The sequence below is a fragment of the Clupea harengus genome, chromosome 8 (assembly GCF_900700415.2).
Source record: "Clupea harengus chromosome 8, Ch_v2.0.2, whole genome shotgun sequence".
NCBI classification, from domain to species: Eukaryota; Metazoa; Chordata; class Actinopteri; order Clupeiformes; family Clupeidae; genus Clupea; species Clupea harengus.
The window spans coordinates 7,124,785-7,143,947 of NC_045159.1; the positions used below are offsets into that span (position 1 = coordinate 7,124,785).

Genomic DNA, 19,163 nt, shown 5'->3' on the forward strand with positions numbered 1-19,163 from the left:
TTAGGACACACGATTTAAGGAATCCGTTTTTGGGTTTATATATGCATCTTATGCATCTCCTCTGATTTGCAAATGTAACTTTTTAGCTCATTATAAGTGTGTCTTGCGCTGTACATAGCTCATTATAAGTGTGTCTTGAGCTGTACATAGTTTGTGTATTATGTGTTATGTGTCCTTTAAGAATCAATACAATAATGATGGCAAAAAAATGAGGAGGAGGGAGAAATAACGACCTTCTTCATAATCGTCATCCTCGTCCAGCAGATCTAAGACCTCCTTCAACTTTTCCTCCTCCTCTTCCAGCTTCCTCTTCTGCTCCTCCTTCTTCTTCTTGCGTTTCTCCTTGCGCTTCTCACGCTTCGCAGCAAGGGCTTGCTTCTTACTCTCCTCGCGGGACTAAAGACAACATGACGACAGAACCATTACAATCCAATATGGCGTTGGTGTCTAAAAACAGCGAAATGACTTCCAAGAGTTTAGCCCCAAAGGAACGACTTTTTACACTAAACACTTAACACTGCTGACGGTATACATACTTTCTCCAGGTCGAGCTCTTTGAGGAGGATACAGGCGTTCTTGTTGGCCTCTGCCGCCTGGTGGTCCTTTGCCTTGACGATGGTCTCCATGCACTGGTGGCATTTCTTCAGCAGCTCCTGCAGCAACATGGGGAAGCAGCCAGGTTCATATGTGGAAGCAATCTCAGGCGCCATGAACACACAGTCCCAGCGGCCCCATTTAAAACGACCATATGTTGAAGATGTACGTAGGAATGTATGTAGGGGTGTTTGAAGGAATGAATGCTATGGCCATGTGTATCAACAGCTCACCTTATCTGCAATTGTGGCAATGTATCTCATGCACTCTATGTCAGAGGGGAACTGGTTCACTTCCTTCACCAAGTACTGCACGACTTTCACATGACCCTGAAAGAGAGATCAACAGGTTAGGACCACAGTGATGTGCCCATTTTCAAAGTGAGTGACACATCATTGGCGACTGGATCAATGTTCAGCTCAGTGTCTAATGTGAAGATCACTCCAATTAGCTACTGCTTTGTGACGGTGCCAAAGACAAGCACACTCAAAAGCCACAGAAGTCATACCTTGCGGAAAGCGGCCATGAGAGGGGTGATTTTGCGGTTGTCTGCAGCGTCAACATCAGCACCTGACTGCTCAAGCAGCTGGACCACGTCAAAATGGCCACCGTTCGCAGCAAGCCATAGAGGAGTGTTTCCCTTCTTATTACGCACATCGATGTGGGCCCCTCTGCATGGAAGATGATAAGGTAAACACATGATCTGAAGCGACTTGTACCAACACCACAGTATAAATAAGTCAGTAAGTAAATACATAAATAAATAAAAACAGTGTGGCACAGTGTGTTGGTATTAAACCAACAGTAAGGAGTTTTGGTCGCAAACTAGCGATCTCAATATTGAAAGGGCATGCAAAAACCTTACCAACACCAGCAATATCACAGTTGGCACTGATAACAGGCTTTCTAGCCTGCCAACTCATGTCTTTTGGCGACATATTTACAGAGGTCATGCTGAGACATTTGCACAGGGTTGTCCAACCAGCTGGCTAGTGTTTATCTGTCCTTCACATGACCCGGCACCATGAAAATGGATTTGAAAATGATACCAGTGCTAGCTGCTTATAAAAACATGCTTACCGTACATACATTCTAAATTCTCTCTTAATGTATGTACTTCTGCTGCATGGGGCAGGCTGGCTGGGGGTGGGTGGGTCTTATTGTGGGTAGGGGTATACCCATTAGATTTGTGATGTGTAATTGTATTGATTACCCAAAAAAAAAAACACCAATAAAAAAAAGTGTTAAACATAAAAACATGCTTACAAACATACGGTTTCTTAAGCTCAGGCTACACTTGAGGAAAAAAATTAACCAACCTGATGATTAGCAGCTCACAGAACTTGTAGTGGCCCTTGTCAGCTGCAATGGTGAGAGCCGTGTCCCTGGAGGAAGGGACGGGAGGGGCGTTCACATCCGCGCCCTTATCCAGCAGCACCCGGCCCACCTCTGCATAGCCCCCTGACGCAGCCTCCATGAGCGGAGTGAGACCCGTCTGCCAGAGGATGTACAAGAGCACTGTGACTAGACCTGCTACAGACCGTTTACAGAGGATGTACAAGAGCACTGTGACTAGACCTGCTACAGACCGTTTACAGAGGATGTACAAGAGCACTGTGACTAGACCTGCTACAGACCGTTTACAGAGGATGTACAAGAGCACTGTGACTAGACCTGCTACAGACCGTTTACAGAGGATGTACAAGAGCACTGTGACTAGACCTGCTACAGACCGTTTACAGAGGATGTACAAGAGCACTGTGACTAGACCTGCTACAGACCGTTTACAGAGGATGTACAAGAGCAACGTGACTAGACCTGCTACAGACCGTTTACAGAGGATGTACAAGAGCAACGTGACTAGACCTGCTACAGACCGTTTACAGAAATCTGCACCTGACTCAAGGTCCCAACAAAAGTCTGAACCTCCACACATACATCAGTCTGTTGGTTCCTGTTGATCTGGGGTCGTGTATGTCATGATATGTATAAATACAGATAATGTGAAAGCCACTAGAGGCGCTGTTGTTGAATAAACGACCATCAAGATGGCTGAAACATCTGGCTGAGTCAGCTGTCTGATCCTTATATATCAGTAACATAACATGGTGTCAGAAGTAAAAAGGAAAAAAACTAACATCAACTAAAGTTTGATGGTTCACAGCAGGGACCAGGCTAAACCACTGAAGACTTCAGAGCACAAGGCAGTGAGGGTACAGAGTAAAACAGGCCCAGTGGGGAGAGAGAATGGTACTGCGGTGAAACGAGAGACTTGAAGCTGACCTTGGCGCGGTGCTCCACGTTGGCCCTGCGGTCAAGCAACAGGCTCACCACCTCGGCCCGGCCCTGGAAGCAGGCCAGCGTCAGCGCCGTGTTGCGGTTCGTCTCGATCTGGGCGTTGATGTCAGAGCCCATGTCGAGCAGCAGCTTCACCGCTGGCACATGGCCGTTCATGGCCGCCAGCATCAGAGGCGAGATGCCCAGCTTACTGCCCGTCCTGCAGGAGAGAGAGACACACAACATTTGAACGTTTTCCCTACAAACCTTTGCATCAGTAAAGAGGGGGACACTGTCCGCAGGTGCAAACAGAAACTGATAGATGGGGGTCTGATGCGTGCTGACAGGGGGACTGGCGGCTGGACGTTGGGTGGCACTCGGAGACAGACAGAGGCTGAGTGGTACCTGGAGTTAATTTCCGCCCCGGCATTCAGGAGGATCTTGATGATGTTGACGTAGCCTCCGGAGGCAGCCAGGCTGAGGGGAGTGTAGTCGGAGACGTTGCGGTGCTCCTTATTGGCCCCACGCAGCAGCAGCAGCTCAACCACCTGACAGAAGCAGGACGTGAGTGAGTGAGCTACTTCACAAGCTGCTCTACAACACTATAGACTACAGTTACATTAAGAGGGATTTCAAGAGACCACATGTAATATGGCATGACCTGAGATGTTGTGTGTGTCTGTGTGTGTGTCTGTGTGTGTGTCTGTGTGTGTGTGTGTGTGTGTGTGTGTCTGTGTGTGTGTCTGTGTGTGTGTCTGTGTGTGTGTGTCTGTGTGTGTGTGTGTGTGTGTGTGTGTGTGTGTGTGTGTGTGTGTGTGTGTGTGTGTGTGTGTGTGTCTGTGTGTGTCTGTGTGTGTTTGTCTGTGTGTGTGTGTGTGTTTGTCTGTGTGTGTGTGTGTGTTTGTCTCTGTGTGTTTGTGTCTGTGTGTTTGTGTCTGTGTGTTTGTGTCTGTGTGTTTGTGTCTGTGTGTGTGTGTCTGTGTGTGTGTGTCTGTCTGTGTGTGTGTCTGTCTGTGTGTGTGTCTGTCTGTGTGTGTGTGTCTGTGTGTGTGTGTCTGTGTGTGTGTCTGTGTGTGTGTGTCTGTGTGTGTGTGTCTGTGTGTGTGTGTCTGTGTGTGTGTGTCTGTGTGTGTGTCTGTGTGTGTGTCTGTGTGTGTCTGTGTGTCTGTGTGTGTGTCTGTGTGTGTGTCTGTGTGTGTGTGTGTCTGTGTGTGTGTGTGTGTGTGTGTGTCTTTGTCGGTGTTTAAGTGTGTGTGTGTGTAAGTGTGTGTGTGTGGTGGTGGTAGTGAACGCACCTCTTGCCGTCCCCCAGAGCAAGCCAGGGAGAGAGGTGTGTCTTTGGTTCTTTCGGACTGAGCCTCGATGTCCCCTCCTTTATCCAGCAGGATCTCCACAACACCAACATGTCCCGCTGTAGCGGCCAGGATCAAAGGAGTAAAGCCTAAAAGAAGAGAGAGCATTAGCATTGGAACCCCACACAGACATATACAGTATATAGGCAAAAACACACACACGTACCCATATATATAGGCAAAGACACACAAACACACATATATATATGCAAAGACACACACACACAGACAAAGAGACACACACACACACACACACACACACACATAGACACACAAATATATATATATATATATATATATATATATATATAGGCAAAGACACACACACGTATATATATATATATATATATATATATATATATATACCGTAAATCCTCAAATAGTGGCCGGGGCTTTTATTTACTTAGGCTGCACAGCGCACCGGCCTGTATTTGGGGCAGGCTTGTATTAGGGGCAGGCCTTTATTTCTTACGGCTCTTCAGAATGTTCAAAAAAGTTCCGTTGATTTGAATGGGGCACCCCAACGTTAGCATGTCTGTCATTTCTTGATATTCACCACTGCGAAAAGTTAATGACCGCTGTCATTGGCAATTCTAATTCACATCTTTCATATCATTCAGCAAGAAGTCCGGTCATTTAACGTAGCGGAAAGTCATTGTAATTTGAAGTCAGCAAGTAATGGGTTGCTACACAACACCTGAAGAACATCTTTTAGCGGAAATCAAAAACGGCAACAAAATCATTAAAAAGAGGTATTTTGGAGGAATGTCTTCTATCGTTTAGGCAAGTAACTGTATAATAACAAATTCGCCTTGTAGGCTGAAACATTTCTTTTTTTTATTGCAAACAGCCATGACATTAGCCAACATGAGGAGAACATGTATTTATGAAATGCATTCAATTAAATTGTGATGTCTGCTTTGTGCTGATGGACTGATTCTGGTAGGCTACAGTAAAATATTGTAATGTGCCGCATAGTCGCCCCATAATGCCGTGCGGCGGGCGCATACTTTCTACTTACTCTGATGCACTAAGCGCTCAACGATGTTCCTTAATTAACAATGTTCCTTACTGTTCTCATTGCATGTTGTTGTTCTGTGTTGGGACTGAGTTTATACAGGTGTGTGACGGTTGCACAGTCTCTTCGTGATAACTTGTACCAGGGCATAAAGCCCGTGCCATTTTTACATTGTGTCGTGTTTAGTGTTTATTAAAAAGCCATAACAAATATTCCATACTTCCGTGATTTTTTACAAAATGCTACCGGTACCTTTTTTTACCCCCGGCTTGTATTCGGGGCCCGGCCTTTATTTGTCCGTATGGACCACGCACCCGGCTACTATCTGAAGCCCGGCCTCTAATTGCATCCCGGTCTTTATTTGAGGATTTACGGTATATATATATAGGCTAACGCGCGCGCACACACACACACACACACACACACACACACACACACACACACACACACACACACACACACACACACACACACACACACACACACACACACACACACACACACACACACGAGAGAGAGAGCTTGGATGGACCCTGGTGCTTACCTTTCTTATCCCGGTGCTCGATATTGGCCCCATGTGTAATGAGCACTGACACCAGCTCCTCATGGCCTCCAGCACATGCTAGCGTGAGTGCTGTGTCGTGGTTGCTCTCCGTCTAGTCCACAACAAGGGAAAGGGATTTAGTTTAACTGTTAACGGTCCTGTTAACTACTAACACACTGCTCCACTTCTTTTTGGGGTTACTGAAACATGACAATATCTTCCAAATGTTGAAAATCCTGCAGCTCATACACAAAGGGCAGTATTTTGTAAAGATATCAGAGTCAAAGTGCTGATTGGACAGAAAGCCTTCTATAGTCATATTCACATGACCCATTTCTGTTGTCCACTTTAAACAGGGCAACAGGGCCAATGGTGGAAGAGTTAAAACTACTCCAATCATGCTTTGAACATTTACGGTAATGTTTGCTTGTCAAAATGACCATTTTAAAGGGACTAAGCTGAGCCTTTCTGATACATTCCCAAGCCCATGTTTTTTTCGTCCTGGTAAGATATTTGGTATTAGACACTAGAAGTAGATGTACAAGTCAAATAGCAAATTAGCTACCTGACCAACTCTGCAATCTCTGGGGGCATAAATATCAATAGGAAGCTGCACAGCCTTTCGTTGACAGGCGACAGTATTCAGACAAATCCTACATTTGAATTTGAACGTGCATTAGTGTGCCGTTGTTCCAGAGGATCTGGCGAGGAGTCTTACATAGGCATCGATGTCCACCGTGGGGTAGAGGGGGAGCAGTGGGGGAGAGGTGGCACTGACGGGCGCCTGAGCTGGAGGCTGAGGTGAGGGGGAGGTTGTAGTGTTGATCATAGGCACTCTGCCCACTGTTGCACAGAGACGAACGGATTAGGAATACAGCCAACAACACGGGAACAAGTCATGTAAATACAAATAGGTCACTAGAGTGCTATGTGAAATCTATACTCTGCTATATAATAACGTGGATTAAGACATTTTACTTTGGAGGTTGAGGTATATCAGTACTGCCAGTTTTGAAAGACTTTTCATAAAAAATGCCCTACACTACATCATCTGCACTTCACTGCTCGCCTACTTGTTGACTGAGGGAGTCAAGCTACAGCCTTGTCTGTAAGCGTCACAGGGGAAGGGCGACACACACCTGACATGATATCATCCAGCGTGTCGGTGAGCGTCTGCGCGGGCCTGGCGATCATGAGGCCGTCGGGGGCCTGGCTGAGGAGACCGGGCCCCAGTGGTTGCAGCTGCAGCTGCTGCCCCAGCATGGCCCTCTGCAGCTCGGGGCTGCCTCCGTCCGGGCAGGGGTACTCCACGCTGACGCTGCCGAAGTCGGTGGACTGCTGCGTGGCCAGGGGCTGGATGGGCACGAAGCCGGCCGACTGCAACGGGGAGGGCGGGGACCCCTGCAGCTCCGCGGCCTGGGGCGGCGGCGGTGGGGGAGGGGGCGGTTGGGAGGCCTCTCTGTACAGGATGGTGTCCACCTGCGGGAGCTTGGGGTACTCGGCGTCCTCGACGTCGGCCTCCTCATCCTCATCCTCCAGGTCCTCCACCTCGGAGTCTTCAATGGGCGGGATGAGGTTGCTGTACTCGGGATGCCCCTCCCCGCCGTCGATGGCGTTGGGGCCCAGCTGAGGGGGTTGCCCGGGCAGGGGGGTGCCAGGCTCCTCCACCCCTGCCGCCAGCCCCGCCTCGGCCTTGGGCCCCTTGGCCTCCATGTACTCTTTGGTGAACTGCTGCTGCGTCTTGAGCTGCAGCTGCCGCTCCACCTTCTGCAGCTCCTTGAGGATCTTCTTCTTCTTCTGCAGCTGCTCCTCGCGGCTCTTCTTCAGCTCCTCGATCTTGTCTTTGGTGAGCGGCTCGCCCTGGATGAGCTCCAGCGACTGCAGCTGGGCACGCTCGATGGCGCTGATGCGCTGGCCCAGCTCGTTGAGTTTGCCCTCCGTCTCCTCCACGATGCACTCCAGCGGCTGCTGGTAGGGGTGGAAGGGCTGGAGGAGGTCGGTGTCCAGACCCACTGGTCCACCCTGCAGCTGGGCCAGGCGCTGCTTGGACATGCCTGGGGACAGTGGGGGAAAAAAACAAACAATTACAACTTTGCAAAATTACATCTCAAACACGATGTATTAGAAAATCAATGAGGTCAATCACAAAAACTACTTTTAAGATAACAGATTAAGTTTATGGTTAAGTCAGGTACTCAATAATTACATGTCCGACACAATATATTTGAAATGCATGAATACATGTCTACATGAATACAGGTGTCATTTTGGCACAGACAAAATTTAACGCAACACAATGAAGCAGGTCATGTCTTGTGGGCGCTCTACAAACCTTTGTTTGAAACGGGTGAGGAGCTGGATGGGACTCTGTCAGGTTCCTGAGGCGGCACCACCATTGCCAGGGCTTGGAATGGAACTCTAGGAGCCTGTGGAGAACAGGCAGGGGCCAAGGCCCAGGTCAAATACATAGTCAGGTGCTATCAAGGGTACTTCTGCAAAACATTTTTTTTTTTTGGTAACTCCATCAGAAATATTGGCAACCACATCTATATACCTATTACACAGAACTGTCACTAGGTGCCACTATTCATGACGATCTTTCTAAAACTTTCAGGCACTTCAAAACACCTGCAACTTTGGATCCATATTTTCAGATGTCTGTTTAAAAAGAAAGCATGCCAGAACAGAGCAGCCAGTTCTTCTAAAGACACGTGGTCCTCACCTGGGACGCGGGGTCGTGTGAGGGGGGCGTGAGCTGGGACATCTCTGTGGTGGGGACATTGTTTGGGTAGTCCAGCAGGTAGGACACAACATTGGTGTGGCCGCCTTTAGCAGACTCAATCAACATGGTGGAGCCATCCTATGAATAAATATATATAAAATATGAAAAACAGCACAAGCAAAACAGTACAAGCGTGAAAAACAAGTTTCTTAGAAACACGGCATTACACACAATCTCTACATTTGCATTCACAGGTTGTTATTGATGATAAATGTTCTCAGTGAGAGGAGATATGAGCACCTTCAGTCTGTGCGTGGGGTCAGCTCCGTGAGCCAGCAGAAGCTCCACCACTGCCAGGTGGCCTCCGGCGCAGGCCAGGGACACCACTGTGTGGTCGTTATTAGCTGTCGCTCTGTTGACATCCGCACCTGCAGGCAGGAAGACAGGCAGGCAGACAGACAGACAGACAGACAGAGACACACACACACACACACACACAGAGAGTCATGACTAACCAGGACACACACACACACACACACACACACAAACAGCCGAGTCCTCCTGCACAACACAGAGGAAGAGGAACAGCTCTGCTGCTCTGGGTGAAGTGCTTCAGTAGGTTAGTGGGCCACAGACGCACCTTTGCTGATCAGGAACTGGACAGTGCACAAGTGTCCCGCTCTGGCCGCCTTCATCAGCGGAGTTCTTCCCCCCTCGGACTCATGCTCCTGTGGGACAAGCGTCAGAGCACTCGGTGAAAACAGAGAAGGACACTACAGGGGAGCAACAGACCAGCCCCCGTCGCCCAGTCACAGTCTATCATAACAAACCATCCATGTTTGAACGAAGTGGTGAGTGGACAGACATGATACTGACATATCTTTAATGAGTCAAACAATCGTGTGCTTAGGAAAGGGAGACCCACCAGGTCGGCGCCGGTCTGCAGTAACACATCGGCGACGTCCGTGTGACCGTTCTCACACGCGTACGTCAGAGCCGTGTCGCCTGTCGCCGTGGTGGCGTGCACATTGGCGCCTGCACAGAAAACACATTCCTAAGAATACACCTAAGAACAAGGGGTGACATCCTTCAATAATCTTTGGTTATGTGAATGATTACTGTTTAATCCATTGGCAGAAAACACTACACTATGTCAAATTCTAATGAAAAGGTCACTGTAAAAAAATAGGAACACCAGTACTTTCAAGATGGAGCCTATATTTTGAAAGTTGTTGTTGACAAAAGGAAATAAACTGCTACTGCCTATGGCTATACAGCAAACATCAAACCAAACAATATATTTCGGCTGGAATTTCCCTAAGAACTATTGCTAAAATTGCCTAAAGACTGATTGTAAAATTTAAATTGGGGTCTTGCAGAAGTGTTACTCTTTGTAGAACTAGCACCAGAGGTTATTACTTGTCCATCAATGCCTAACAGAGCAGAGTGGTTCAGATGAAGTACCACATGTTTTAACCAACAGGGTCTACAACCTAATGCAAATGAACTGTCTGACTGCTTGGGAGGCGGCTGCAGTGCAGTACCTGCTGCTAGTAGGTATTTCACCAGCTCCAGGTGCCCCTCCTGTGCAGCCTCCATCAGCGGCGTGGAGCAGCCCAGCTCAATGTCGGCTCCCGCCTTGATCAGGAAGTCGGCCACCTCCAGGAAGCCCCCGCAGCAGGCCAGCGTCAGGGCCGTCTCCTGCGTCTCCTCCGTCTGAGCGTTGATGTTGGCTCCTGCAACCAGCCAACACAGGAGAGATCAGAGCCATTCCCATCTCTTCACTGTCTGGACTGGACTCTACTCGCTCGTAAAAGTTGAATACTTTCATAAAAGCAATCAATACAATAAAGATATCAAGTTTTCACCATTAGCTTGACTCTTCATTAACATCCTTTTACATCCATTTAACTTGCACTTACAGCAGTTACATTGCTGCACTTTTTTCTATTTCTTATGTAAAATACTATTTATTGTTACACTAGGTCTCTATTGCTCATAGCTTGACTGTTCTCTCGCTGAAGCAGGCCCTCACCCTGAGCCAGGAGCAGCGCCACCATCTCCTCGTGGCCCTCTCGCGCCGCCTCCATGAGTGGCGTGTAGCCCTCGTCGTTGACCTCCTCCAGGTTGGCGCCCCTCTCGATGAGCAGGGCGGCCAGCTCCACGTGCCCGCCGCACGCCGCCAGGGTCAGCGGGGACTCGAAGGAGTCGGCGGGCATGTTCACCTGAGCTCCGCTGTCCAACAGCAGCCGTGCCACCTCCACGTGCCCGTCCTGCAGAGGGGGGAGAAGAGGAGCAGAGACGGCCCGGGGGAACAGATTCAGCAACCAACCATCTCTATCGGACACCCGCAAACACTTCCTACAGTTTATACTGAGTTCTCCAGGCTTTCCCCCCGGGCTTGTAAAATATTCATTGCAGGACGAAAAGTGCTTGGTCATCGAGGTGAAAACCTGTTTGTAGGGAACACTGGTCTGAGCATGTGTGTCTCCTCTCACCATGCAGGCCTCCATGAGTGCCGTGTGCATTTCGTCTGTCTTGTGTTCCTGGTCAGCTCCGGCCTCCAGCAGGAAGTGCACCATTTCTAGGTGTCCTGAAGGGGGAGGGGCGAAGGACAAACAATGACTCAGGCTGCTTCTCGGGTTACACCTACCAGGCACTGGGTTGTGTGCGTTTCATGCAAATGTGTCAGACGAACCTTTATAGCAGGCCAGCGTAAGTGCGCTCTCCTTAAACTCGTTGGAGTGTGTGTTGATACCTGCGCCGTACTCCAGGAGCACGCGTGCGACCTCTACGTGACCTGCACTGGCCGCTTCCATCAGGGGAGTGTGTCCGTTCTCGTTGTGGTCCTCAATGTTGGCGCCGTCCTTAAGTAGCACTTTGACCACGTCCAGGAAGCCTCCCGCGCACGCGTACGTCAGGGCTGTGTTGCCTGTGGCACAGTGGGGGCAAGGGGTTACACTGAGGAATGCAGCAGGACCACATTACCATGTGTTCGGCATAACGCTGAATGCATTCGAAGTTGAAAATTGGTGCATATTTCACTTTCACTTTTGGCTCAAATATTTCTTGACCAATTAAGGTCACTGGACATTGCTCTCTCTGAGCTACACTGAGAAAAATCAAATTCAGATTTCTGTCCCACATTCACATGATTTTCTGGGTTTTCCCTGCCATAGAAAGGCTTAGGCAGAGCGCCTTAGTGTTTCTGCGGAGCACCCAAAGCTATTGAACGCAAAAACACATTTGCAGAACATCAGAGTTGAATGAATGTAACTACAGAGAGAGTTCTATGCACTGAGAAAAAAAAAACAGAGAGGCGGTTAAATCGCTAACTGCCAGCCTTCTCCAAGTGTAAACATAATTCAGTTTAGACAGTACACACATAGCATCTTTTTTTTAAACTGTCAGCGTCTGTTTTACCTTCTAATCCTATGGAGCAGACCGTGTTTTCTGCAGCTTTTTTTGAGTTGAAAAAGAGTTCAACTTCTCAGGAAGATCTTAGTGAGACCTATTGTTTACCATAACAACCACCAAAACACAGAAGCTATGGCATAGCTTCTTCTTCAAATGGCTTTGAAAGGGTAACTTCTCCCGTAGCGTTGACCCAAAAGACCAAGGTGTACAACAATGGTGTGTTTTTAATTCCACATCAAAGCAATGTAGGCGAGTAGATTTTTTTTTTAACATTTGGGATGGACACTTTGGAACAGTTTGAGAAGTATTTTGGGATAGTTTGAGACGGTGCTGAAAAACACATGAATTGTCCACCCCACCCCCTTGGACCCGAACAGCACCTAAGCACCCTGTTTTTGTAGCCTCTAGTTTAGAACAGGTTCAGTACTTGAAATTACATGAGACATATTTGGACCAATTAAAGAACATCAATACATCAATAAATCATTTTTTTTCAGGATTTTCATGACATTGGTAAGTCTAACTGTGATAGAGGTGTATCTGTACCTGTGGAAGATTGTGCATTGACATCAGCTCCATGTACCAGCAGCAGTTTGACTATGTCCACATAACCACCGCTGGCTGCTCCCATTAAGGGTGTGATGTCCCCCTTGATGCCTCGGTCCTCCACATTGGCATGCATGGCCAACAAGACCTACACAGAAACACCCCAAAAGACGAAAACATGAATGTTAGATCACTGCTTTGAACCTTTATGTTATTCTTAGTACTTCTGGATGGTTATCATTTCAGATTGTAGCCTTGTGTTTTTCATATTAATGCAATGGGCACCACATGAACTATTATAATATGAGTATATTTAATAATAGACACAATATCAACATAACTGTGATGAGAGAGAATTTAAAGTCTTTCACTCAAATAATCGTACTTCAGTGCAGTTCACGATCTAAAAACTCAATACAGCTTTGGCAGTGTGGGTGCATGTACTGCTGCTGCTGCTGCTTATAGAACTGTACTGTGGGGGTGTGTGGGGGGGGGGGGGGGGGGGGGATGGGGTCAGTGAAGCGTTTGGAAAGGGCGACTTCAGACAGATGTACCTGTGCAAGTTCGTAGTAGCCGGCTGAGCATGCCAGGCACAGCAGACTCTCTCCCTCCTCCGTGTGCTCGTTGACGCTTCGGCCCTCATCCAGCAGCTTGCGTACGGCATTGACGTCTCCGTCAGAGCACGCCTCGGCCAGGCTACGGCTAAAAATAACCAGACTGCTACAATTACGGCGACTGTGCAAGTGCAACTGCTGTGTGCTTCAGGACATGAGAGATATCAGCAAATCAGACTCACCATGGAACGAATAAATAAATAAAATCATGACGCATGATGGCATCTTCTGAAATGTGTGTTTGCACGCAGTTGTTAACCATACATTGAATATCATGCAATAAGCAGGCAATGCTAAAAAACTACTGTTAGCTTACCAAGACAATTTGTTCAATTCTGGTGTTTTATTTCACCTGACAATTAATCCCATGACATGGTAATCTGAACTCTGGATTCATCAACAGTAGTGCAATTTAATTCCAGCGGTGCAAAGTTGTGATTTATGGCCCAGGTGTTCATAGTGTTTTTCTAGTTGAGCTAGCGTGGGTGCAGTCATGTATGTGCAGGAGAAGGACAGGATGCCTACTTGTCTGCCTGGCTGGCGTTGAGCGTGTTCTCGGCCCTCATGCGCGTGAGGGCGGCAGCTGCTTCGTCCAGAGCGCAGCTCACCGACGAGGTCAGCTGGCGGAGCACCTCGGGATCTGCGAAGGCTTTACCGTCGGCGTTGGACTGCTCAGCGAGGCCTGCATCGTCCACAACCAACCAGTGCATCAAAACAGCCACAAGGCCCAAAACACACACACACACACAGAGAGAGAAAACGTAAGGTCATAAAATGGTGCCGACTGCCGTTCTACAGTATCAAATACCAGTTGGTAAATACAGTACATTAGCCATTAGCCATTAATAGGTGAGGTACTGCCTATAGCACAGGGGGAGGCTCAACACATTTGACAATGCTGAGAGCTAGTCTGAATATTTCCTCAGGGTCTAATCATCGGTTAGAAAGTTTCATGGAAAGTCATATTAAGGTTATGAATCTGCAAGAATGTCATATTATGGTTATGAAACGTCAGGTGACATGCCTACTGTACACACAACCTGAATATGCAAATACTATATGTCCGTGCACATGCGCGCTCGTAAATACTTCACTTGTTACTGGGTTTGCCTGAGATTTTGTGAAAAGAATGCAAGGACACCCTCAAGGATTTTAGCGTCGTTACATAATTATACTTCCAACTGAACTTGAACTCCAAGACAAAGCGGAGCTTTTGCAACTGGTGAAAATGTACATATTGAGTATTGAGAAGATTGAGTACATATTGAATTTTTGACATAAAATATTCTACGTAGGTAAGCTATTGATCGAAAGCTTGTGATCTTCTATGCACAGTCATTTAACAAAGAATTTAAAAGTTACAGGGATTAACAGCAATCAGCCAAACACACTCTGTGAAGAATGGGACGCCATTATGAAGCATTTATGAAAGCTGATGGCCCACTGCATTAAATAGTCATCGTGATGAAGAATGATGAACATAGCCTACTTAATGGTAAATGGGGTCTGTGAAAATGGCCTGGGGTTCAAAGGGCTTGCTTCCACATGATTTGGTGGCCTATACAACACTCTCACTTCAGCACAAAGAGGCATACAGTAGACTGAAAACAGACAAAGGCAAACCCAAAGATAAACCTCCACACAGCAACACACACATAAACAAAAGCCCCAATTATGCCTTACAACCCCCCAAAAAAAAGCTGTCAAACTCATAACACACACTATAACTAAAAGTCTGAACACGCCCACGCACACACAGTGAGTGTACTAAAGGCCAGTGCTGAGTCATGAAGGGAGCTGTTGCTGCTGCATGGAAATCCTTTGTTGCTGTTAATCTCCCCCATGGTTCTCCTCCGAGCAAACCAGCAGCTCAGGGGAACAGGGCCTGCTCATACCGGTCCACCAGCGCACAGCACCAGACATGGCAACCTGACTGAAACTCACCTACACTGCCTTCACACACACACACACACGACCTGAAGCAAGCCAGACTCGCTAGGACACAAATATTTCACAAATAAAAGGAGGGAAAACTAGTTTTGATCACAGCTAAAACTCAACAGATAAAACTACTCTTTATTCAATGAGCGATGTTTTTGAGAAACTCACAGACAGCATAATTGCATTGGTCAAATATTTTATGTATTGGAAAAACAAACCCTCCTGGCTTTTGTGTGTGTTTGTGTATGTTTTTTTGTTGTTTTCTTTGGCCTCATGCTGATCCATTGTGACCTTCAAAATGTATGCTCTCCATGTGAAACAGTAGATCATTAAAAGATATGCAGTGAGAAGGCAGTAGACACAGCAGGATGCTCGGCATGGGTGTAGCCTACGGTATGTTGAGCCCCACAGCTCAAGGTGTACGGGGATACACAAGCCAACAACTCTATACATCCTTTTCCTGAAATGCGACTACAAAACATACATACTGTAAATCCCAGGCAAAATGACACAAATAGCCTATAGTCTTTCCTATATGCACGTTATTATTAATAACAGCACATTTAATTTTAACTTCCCATTGTGACGTATTACGTTATGCAGTAGAATAATCTTCATAAACCCTTGCACCACATTCCACTATTATTGTACGAATTCCTCCAGTTCAACCCTCAAAGCCTTGCTCTGGGCATTTGTGTTGAGCATTGAAATTGTGATTAGCGCAAAATTCTAGACCTATTGGTAAAATGTCAGAAATGCATTGACATCAGACTTTCAGTCTAGCAACCACTGACATGAATGGAAAGTAAAGTTGAACTATTTTGAGTTGACATGGCAGGTGAACCATATAAAAAGGTAGTGTCCGCAATTCTAAACCAATGCGCTTTTTGTCAAATGCAGCTAAATGCTCCACACTATCGTCTAGCAGTCCGTTCTGTGTGCGCACTAGGGATGGGCATAATTAATCGACGATCGATTAATTGATCATTAAGAATTTCCTCGATGAAATTATTTTTTCATCGATTAAAACTAATGCATGTTCTGTTGCGTAGTGTGCGTGTAATTTATTTATTTTAGGGCTGTCAAAGTTAACACGTTATTCTATGAGATTATTGTGGCCGAGATTAATGCAATAAAATATTTGAACGCAGTTAACGCAACATTGTTTACTTCCGGTGCGCGTTGACCCATGGCACGAAACTGCCGCGTGTCTGCAAGTCAGTTAGATAGAAGAGACCGAGACGGTAGTTGAAGATAGAGAGAGCTGAGGGATTGTTGGGCGGAAAGTTTCTGTTTAAGAGGCAAAATGACAGAACAATCGACAAAACTAAAGTTGTATGTAGCATTTGTCAAGCTGAATGTAGCTATTACAGAAGCAGCTCGTCTTTAAGTTATCACCTTAATGCAAAGCACCCGACAGAAAGCAGTCCCAGGTTAGATGGTCGCCAACCCACACTCCACGACTTCTCTAGGAAATTAACTAGACCAGTCCGTGGAAAGGTTACCAACGCTGTAGCAGTTTAGGTTGCCGGTGACTGTCGGCCCATCAACATAGTTGAAGACGGTGGGCTGACTGAGGTGATTCGAATTGCTTCAGGGTACAATTCTTACGATTTACCGTCGAGGGGCACCATTGTGTCTCGCATATATTCCTTCTATGACGGCGAGAGAGCACGAAAAAAATACAATTGAACAACAGTGTAAAATACACGCTGTCTGAAGTGATTACTCGTTAATTTATAAGATTTAGTCTTGAGAAGAAAACAAACTTTTAATCACAATGAATCTAAATGAATGAATTTCAAAATGTGAGATTAATTAGTTAGAGAGAAAAAACAAGTTGTGTTTATGAGCACCGGCTTCTAGCTGTCGGCTCCGCTGCTTAAGAGTACAGCAGCGCATATTTTCAAGTGTAACCATTGAACGGATCCCGTTTTACTGCCACAAGAGTTGTCCATCTTGTAAGTTTAACTGTTCATCTTGTAATAAAGATCTCAATGAGGAAACACGCTGTGTTTTTTTTCTATTTTCACTGCATTTTAATATAGCCTATAAATAGTGAATTTTAATATAAAAATATTAATGATTAATCGAAAATCGATCGTTAATTCTCCCGACGATCGATTAAGACAATTTAATCGAATGCCCATCCCTAGTGCGCACTCAAAAAACCTCTGGTGTTCATACACAATCCTGGAACTGTAAATAAGAAACAAACACAGTGGCTCAGACTGAGCCTTAAATAATTTGAGCCAATCAGCATGTTCCTTCAGGAGCACAGAAGGGAGAGGTGTAATTTGATTGGTTGTTGTGCTCAAATATCAACAACCTTTTTTGTAGGGGTGGGGAAAAAAAAAAAAAAATCGATTCTTCGATTTCTCTCGATTCTCTCTAGAACGATTCTGTCTCGATTCAGAAAAGTTCATAATCGATTTTTTTTTTTTTTTTTTTTTTTTTTTTTTACACTTTCATTTTGTGTTGAAATGCAAGCTGCATCGATTATTGCATTGTTCATAGAAAGTCATAATTGTGACAAGGAAAAACTTTTTCTCTAATATGAAAATAGAGAAGGTAATTCCTCTGTTGATCTTCTTTAATTATCAAACACAAAGTAGGAAGTGATTTGAGACTGAGTAGCAAACTCAAATGTTTTAAAAATCGCGATGCATCGATAATCGTTTTATCGGTTTAGAATTGATAATCGATAATCGGTTTAGAATCGATAATCGGTTTAGAATCGAATCGTTGACCTCTGAATCGGAATCGAATCGAATCGTGAGGTGCCAAGAGATTCCCACCCCTACTTTTTTGCCAGAATCTTGGACTCCAAAACCATATTAGCTCCAAGTAAACAAGTGATAATAGCCCACCTGCTGCCTCCAGCAGGGCCTCCAGGCGGGCCTGTGTCTCTGGGTCCACTCTTCTCAGGTCCAGGTTATCTGCGGCGCTGGACAGGAGCAGTTCCGAGGCCGTCTTTAGCACCGGGTTATCCAAGTCTTCCTGTTCCAGTAGAAAGGATTCCACCTGTTTGCACAAGACACATTTATCAATACATATATACAGTAGATGATCTTGATGCCAAATAAACCGGCCTGTATTCCCATTCCTTGACTACATACTAATAAATATGTAGTTACACAACTGTACTGTTACATTATTTGTATAAGGGGAGGGGAAATGAGAACAGTTTTTATTATGTTGGGCATATCAAACAGTTCAGTGAGAGTCTCTCACACACATAGAGAATATAGAACAGATGTTCCTATTCCCAACAATACTTTTTTTGTCTGTGTCAAAAATGAAAGAGAACGTTATCAAACTATGTGAGCCTCCATAGCGCCTTTTGTTCAAAATTTTGTTTGTTCAAATGTTTCACTGTATCATTGTTATGATCTACCTACGATATTATGTATCGATGGGCAAACTATTGTAGCATTGGGCTGCATCTCCCTACATCTCAATACAGGCACCTATTCTAGAACCTTCCGAGTTGGCTCCACACCGGAAACTAAGGCGTCACAACAAGGAAAAAACACAGACTGGAATATCCAACACCATGCAACAATTTGCCTCTTTTTGAGAGGTTTTTTTAATAGGCAACTGGTTTTGGCATCATCTTCAAATTCATTTTGATGGTCATGAAGGACACCTGCCGTTCCCACTAGCCATCCAGGATATGCACAACGTAGTTCTGTGTCCTGGGAAAGAATACCCCATGAAAAAAAAAAACATTGCCAACTATATCGCCAAAAAACACCAGTTAGCACGTTAGCAAGCGGTCATCAGTGCCTACTGGACTGTTGGTGGTGTTTTGCGGGGTTGTTGCATCCTTTTAAGGTGGGTTGCTCACTAACTTTGTAGCAAAACTCCTTACTGCTGCTTTAAGGCACAGACAGGTAATTAGCACATGAGGGCACCAGTACAAAAGTTCATGGGGCAGAGGCAGTCCTCCCCCTTTGCCACATAGAGCTCGGAGCCGTGGCCACGCACAGGATCAGTATTTAGGCTCTGAGCTTCTATGGAATTACTGTAAGCACTGAGATGAGCTGATCAGCGGTTTTCCTGGTCATTCCCCCTCGCTCACCTTCTCTCTTTCGCTCTCGTCCACTCGCGTGCGCGCCTCGACCTTGACCTCTAT

General features: G+C 46.1%; 1 protein-coding gene across 4 annotated transcripts in view; it reads right to left on the reverse strand.

The window, feature by feature from the left end:
* The window catches only part of ankhd1 (ankyrin repeat and KH domain containing 1), a 32,552-nt gene that overhangs the window by 7,138 nt on the left and 6,251 nt on the right, over positions 1-19,163 (reverse strand). For 2 of the 4 annotated variants that reach the window (XM_012835769.2, XM_012835767.2), the window contains exons 2-25: positions 17,896-18,049; positions 13,610-13,766; positions 13,025-13,172; positions 12,471-12,618; positions 11,206-11,439; positions 11,006-11,100; positions 10,543-10,780; positions 10,052-10,243; positions 9,433-9,542; positions 9,148-9,235; positions 8,808-8,935; positions 8,508-8,645; positions 8,118-8,211; positions 6,925-7,839; positions 6,504-6,628; positions 5,786-5,897; positions 4,167-4,312; positions 3,277-3,419; positions 2,878-3,091; positions 1,914-2,089; positions 1,103-1,265; positions 828-923; positions 537-653; positions 234-396 (exon numbers count right to left, since the gene is read on the reverse strand). In XM_012835769.2, coding sequence (XP_012691223.2) covers positions 234-396; positions 537-653; positions 828-923; positions 1,103-1,265; positions 1,914-2,089; positions 2,878-3,091; positions 3,277-3,419; positions 4,167-4,312; positions 5,786-5,897; positions 6,504-6,628; positions 6,925-7,839; positions 8,118-8,211; positions 8,508-8,645; positions 8,808-8,935; positions 9,148-9,235; positions 9,433-9,542; positions 10,052-10,243; positions 10,543-10,780; positions 11,006-11,100; positions 11,206-11,439; positions 12,471-12,618; positions 13,025-13,172; positions 13,610-13,766; positions 17,896-18,049 — 4,294 coding nt within the window. Of the gene's footprint in view, positions 1-233; positions 397-536; positions 654-827; positions 924-1,102; positions 1,266-1,913; positions 2,090-2,877; positions 3,092-3,276; positions 3,420-4,166; positions 4,313-5,785; positions 5,898-6,503; positions 6,629-6,924; positions 7,840-8,117; positions 8,212-8,507; positions 8,646-8,807; positions 8,936-9,147; positions 9,236-9,432; positions 9,543-10,051; positions 10,244-10,542; positions 10,781-11,005; positions 11,101-11,205; positions 11,440-12,470; positions 12,619-13,024; positions 13,188-13,609; positions 13,767-17,895; positions 18,050-19,163 lie in introns of all 4 variants that reach the window. The other 2 variants (XM_012835768.2, XM_012835766.2) reach the window with 1 other exon arrangement.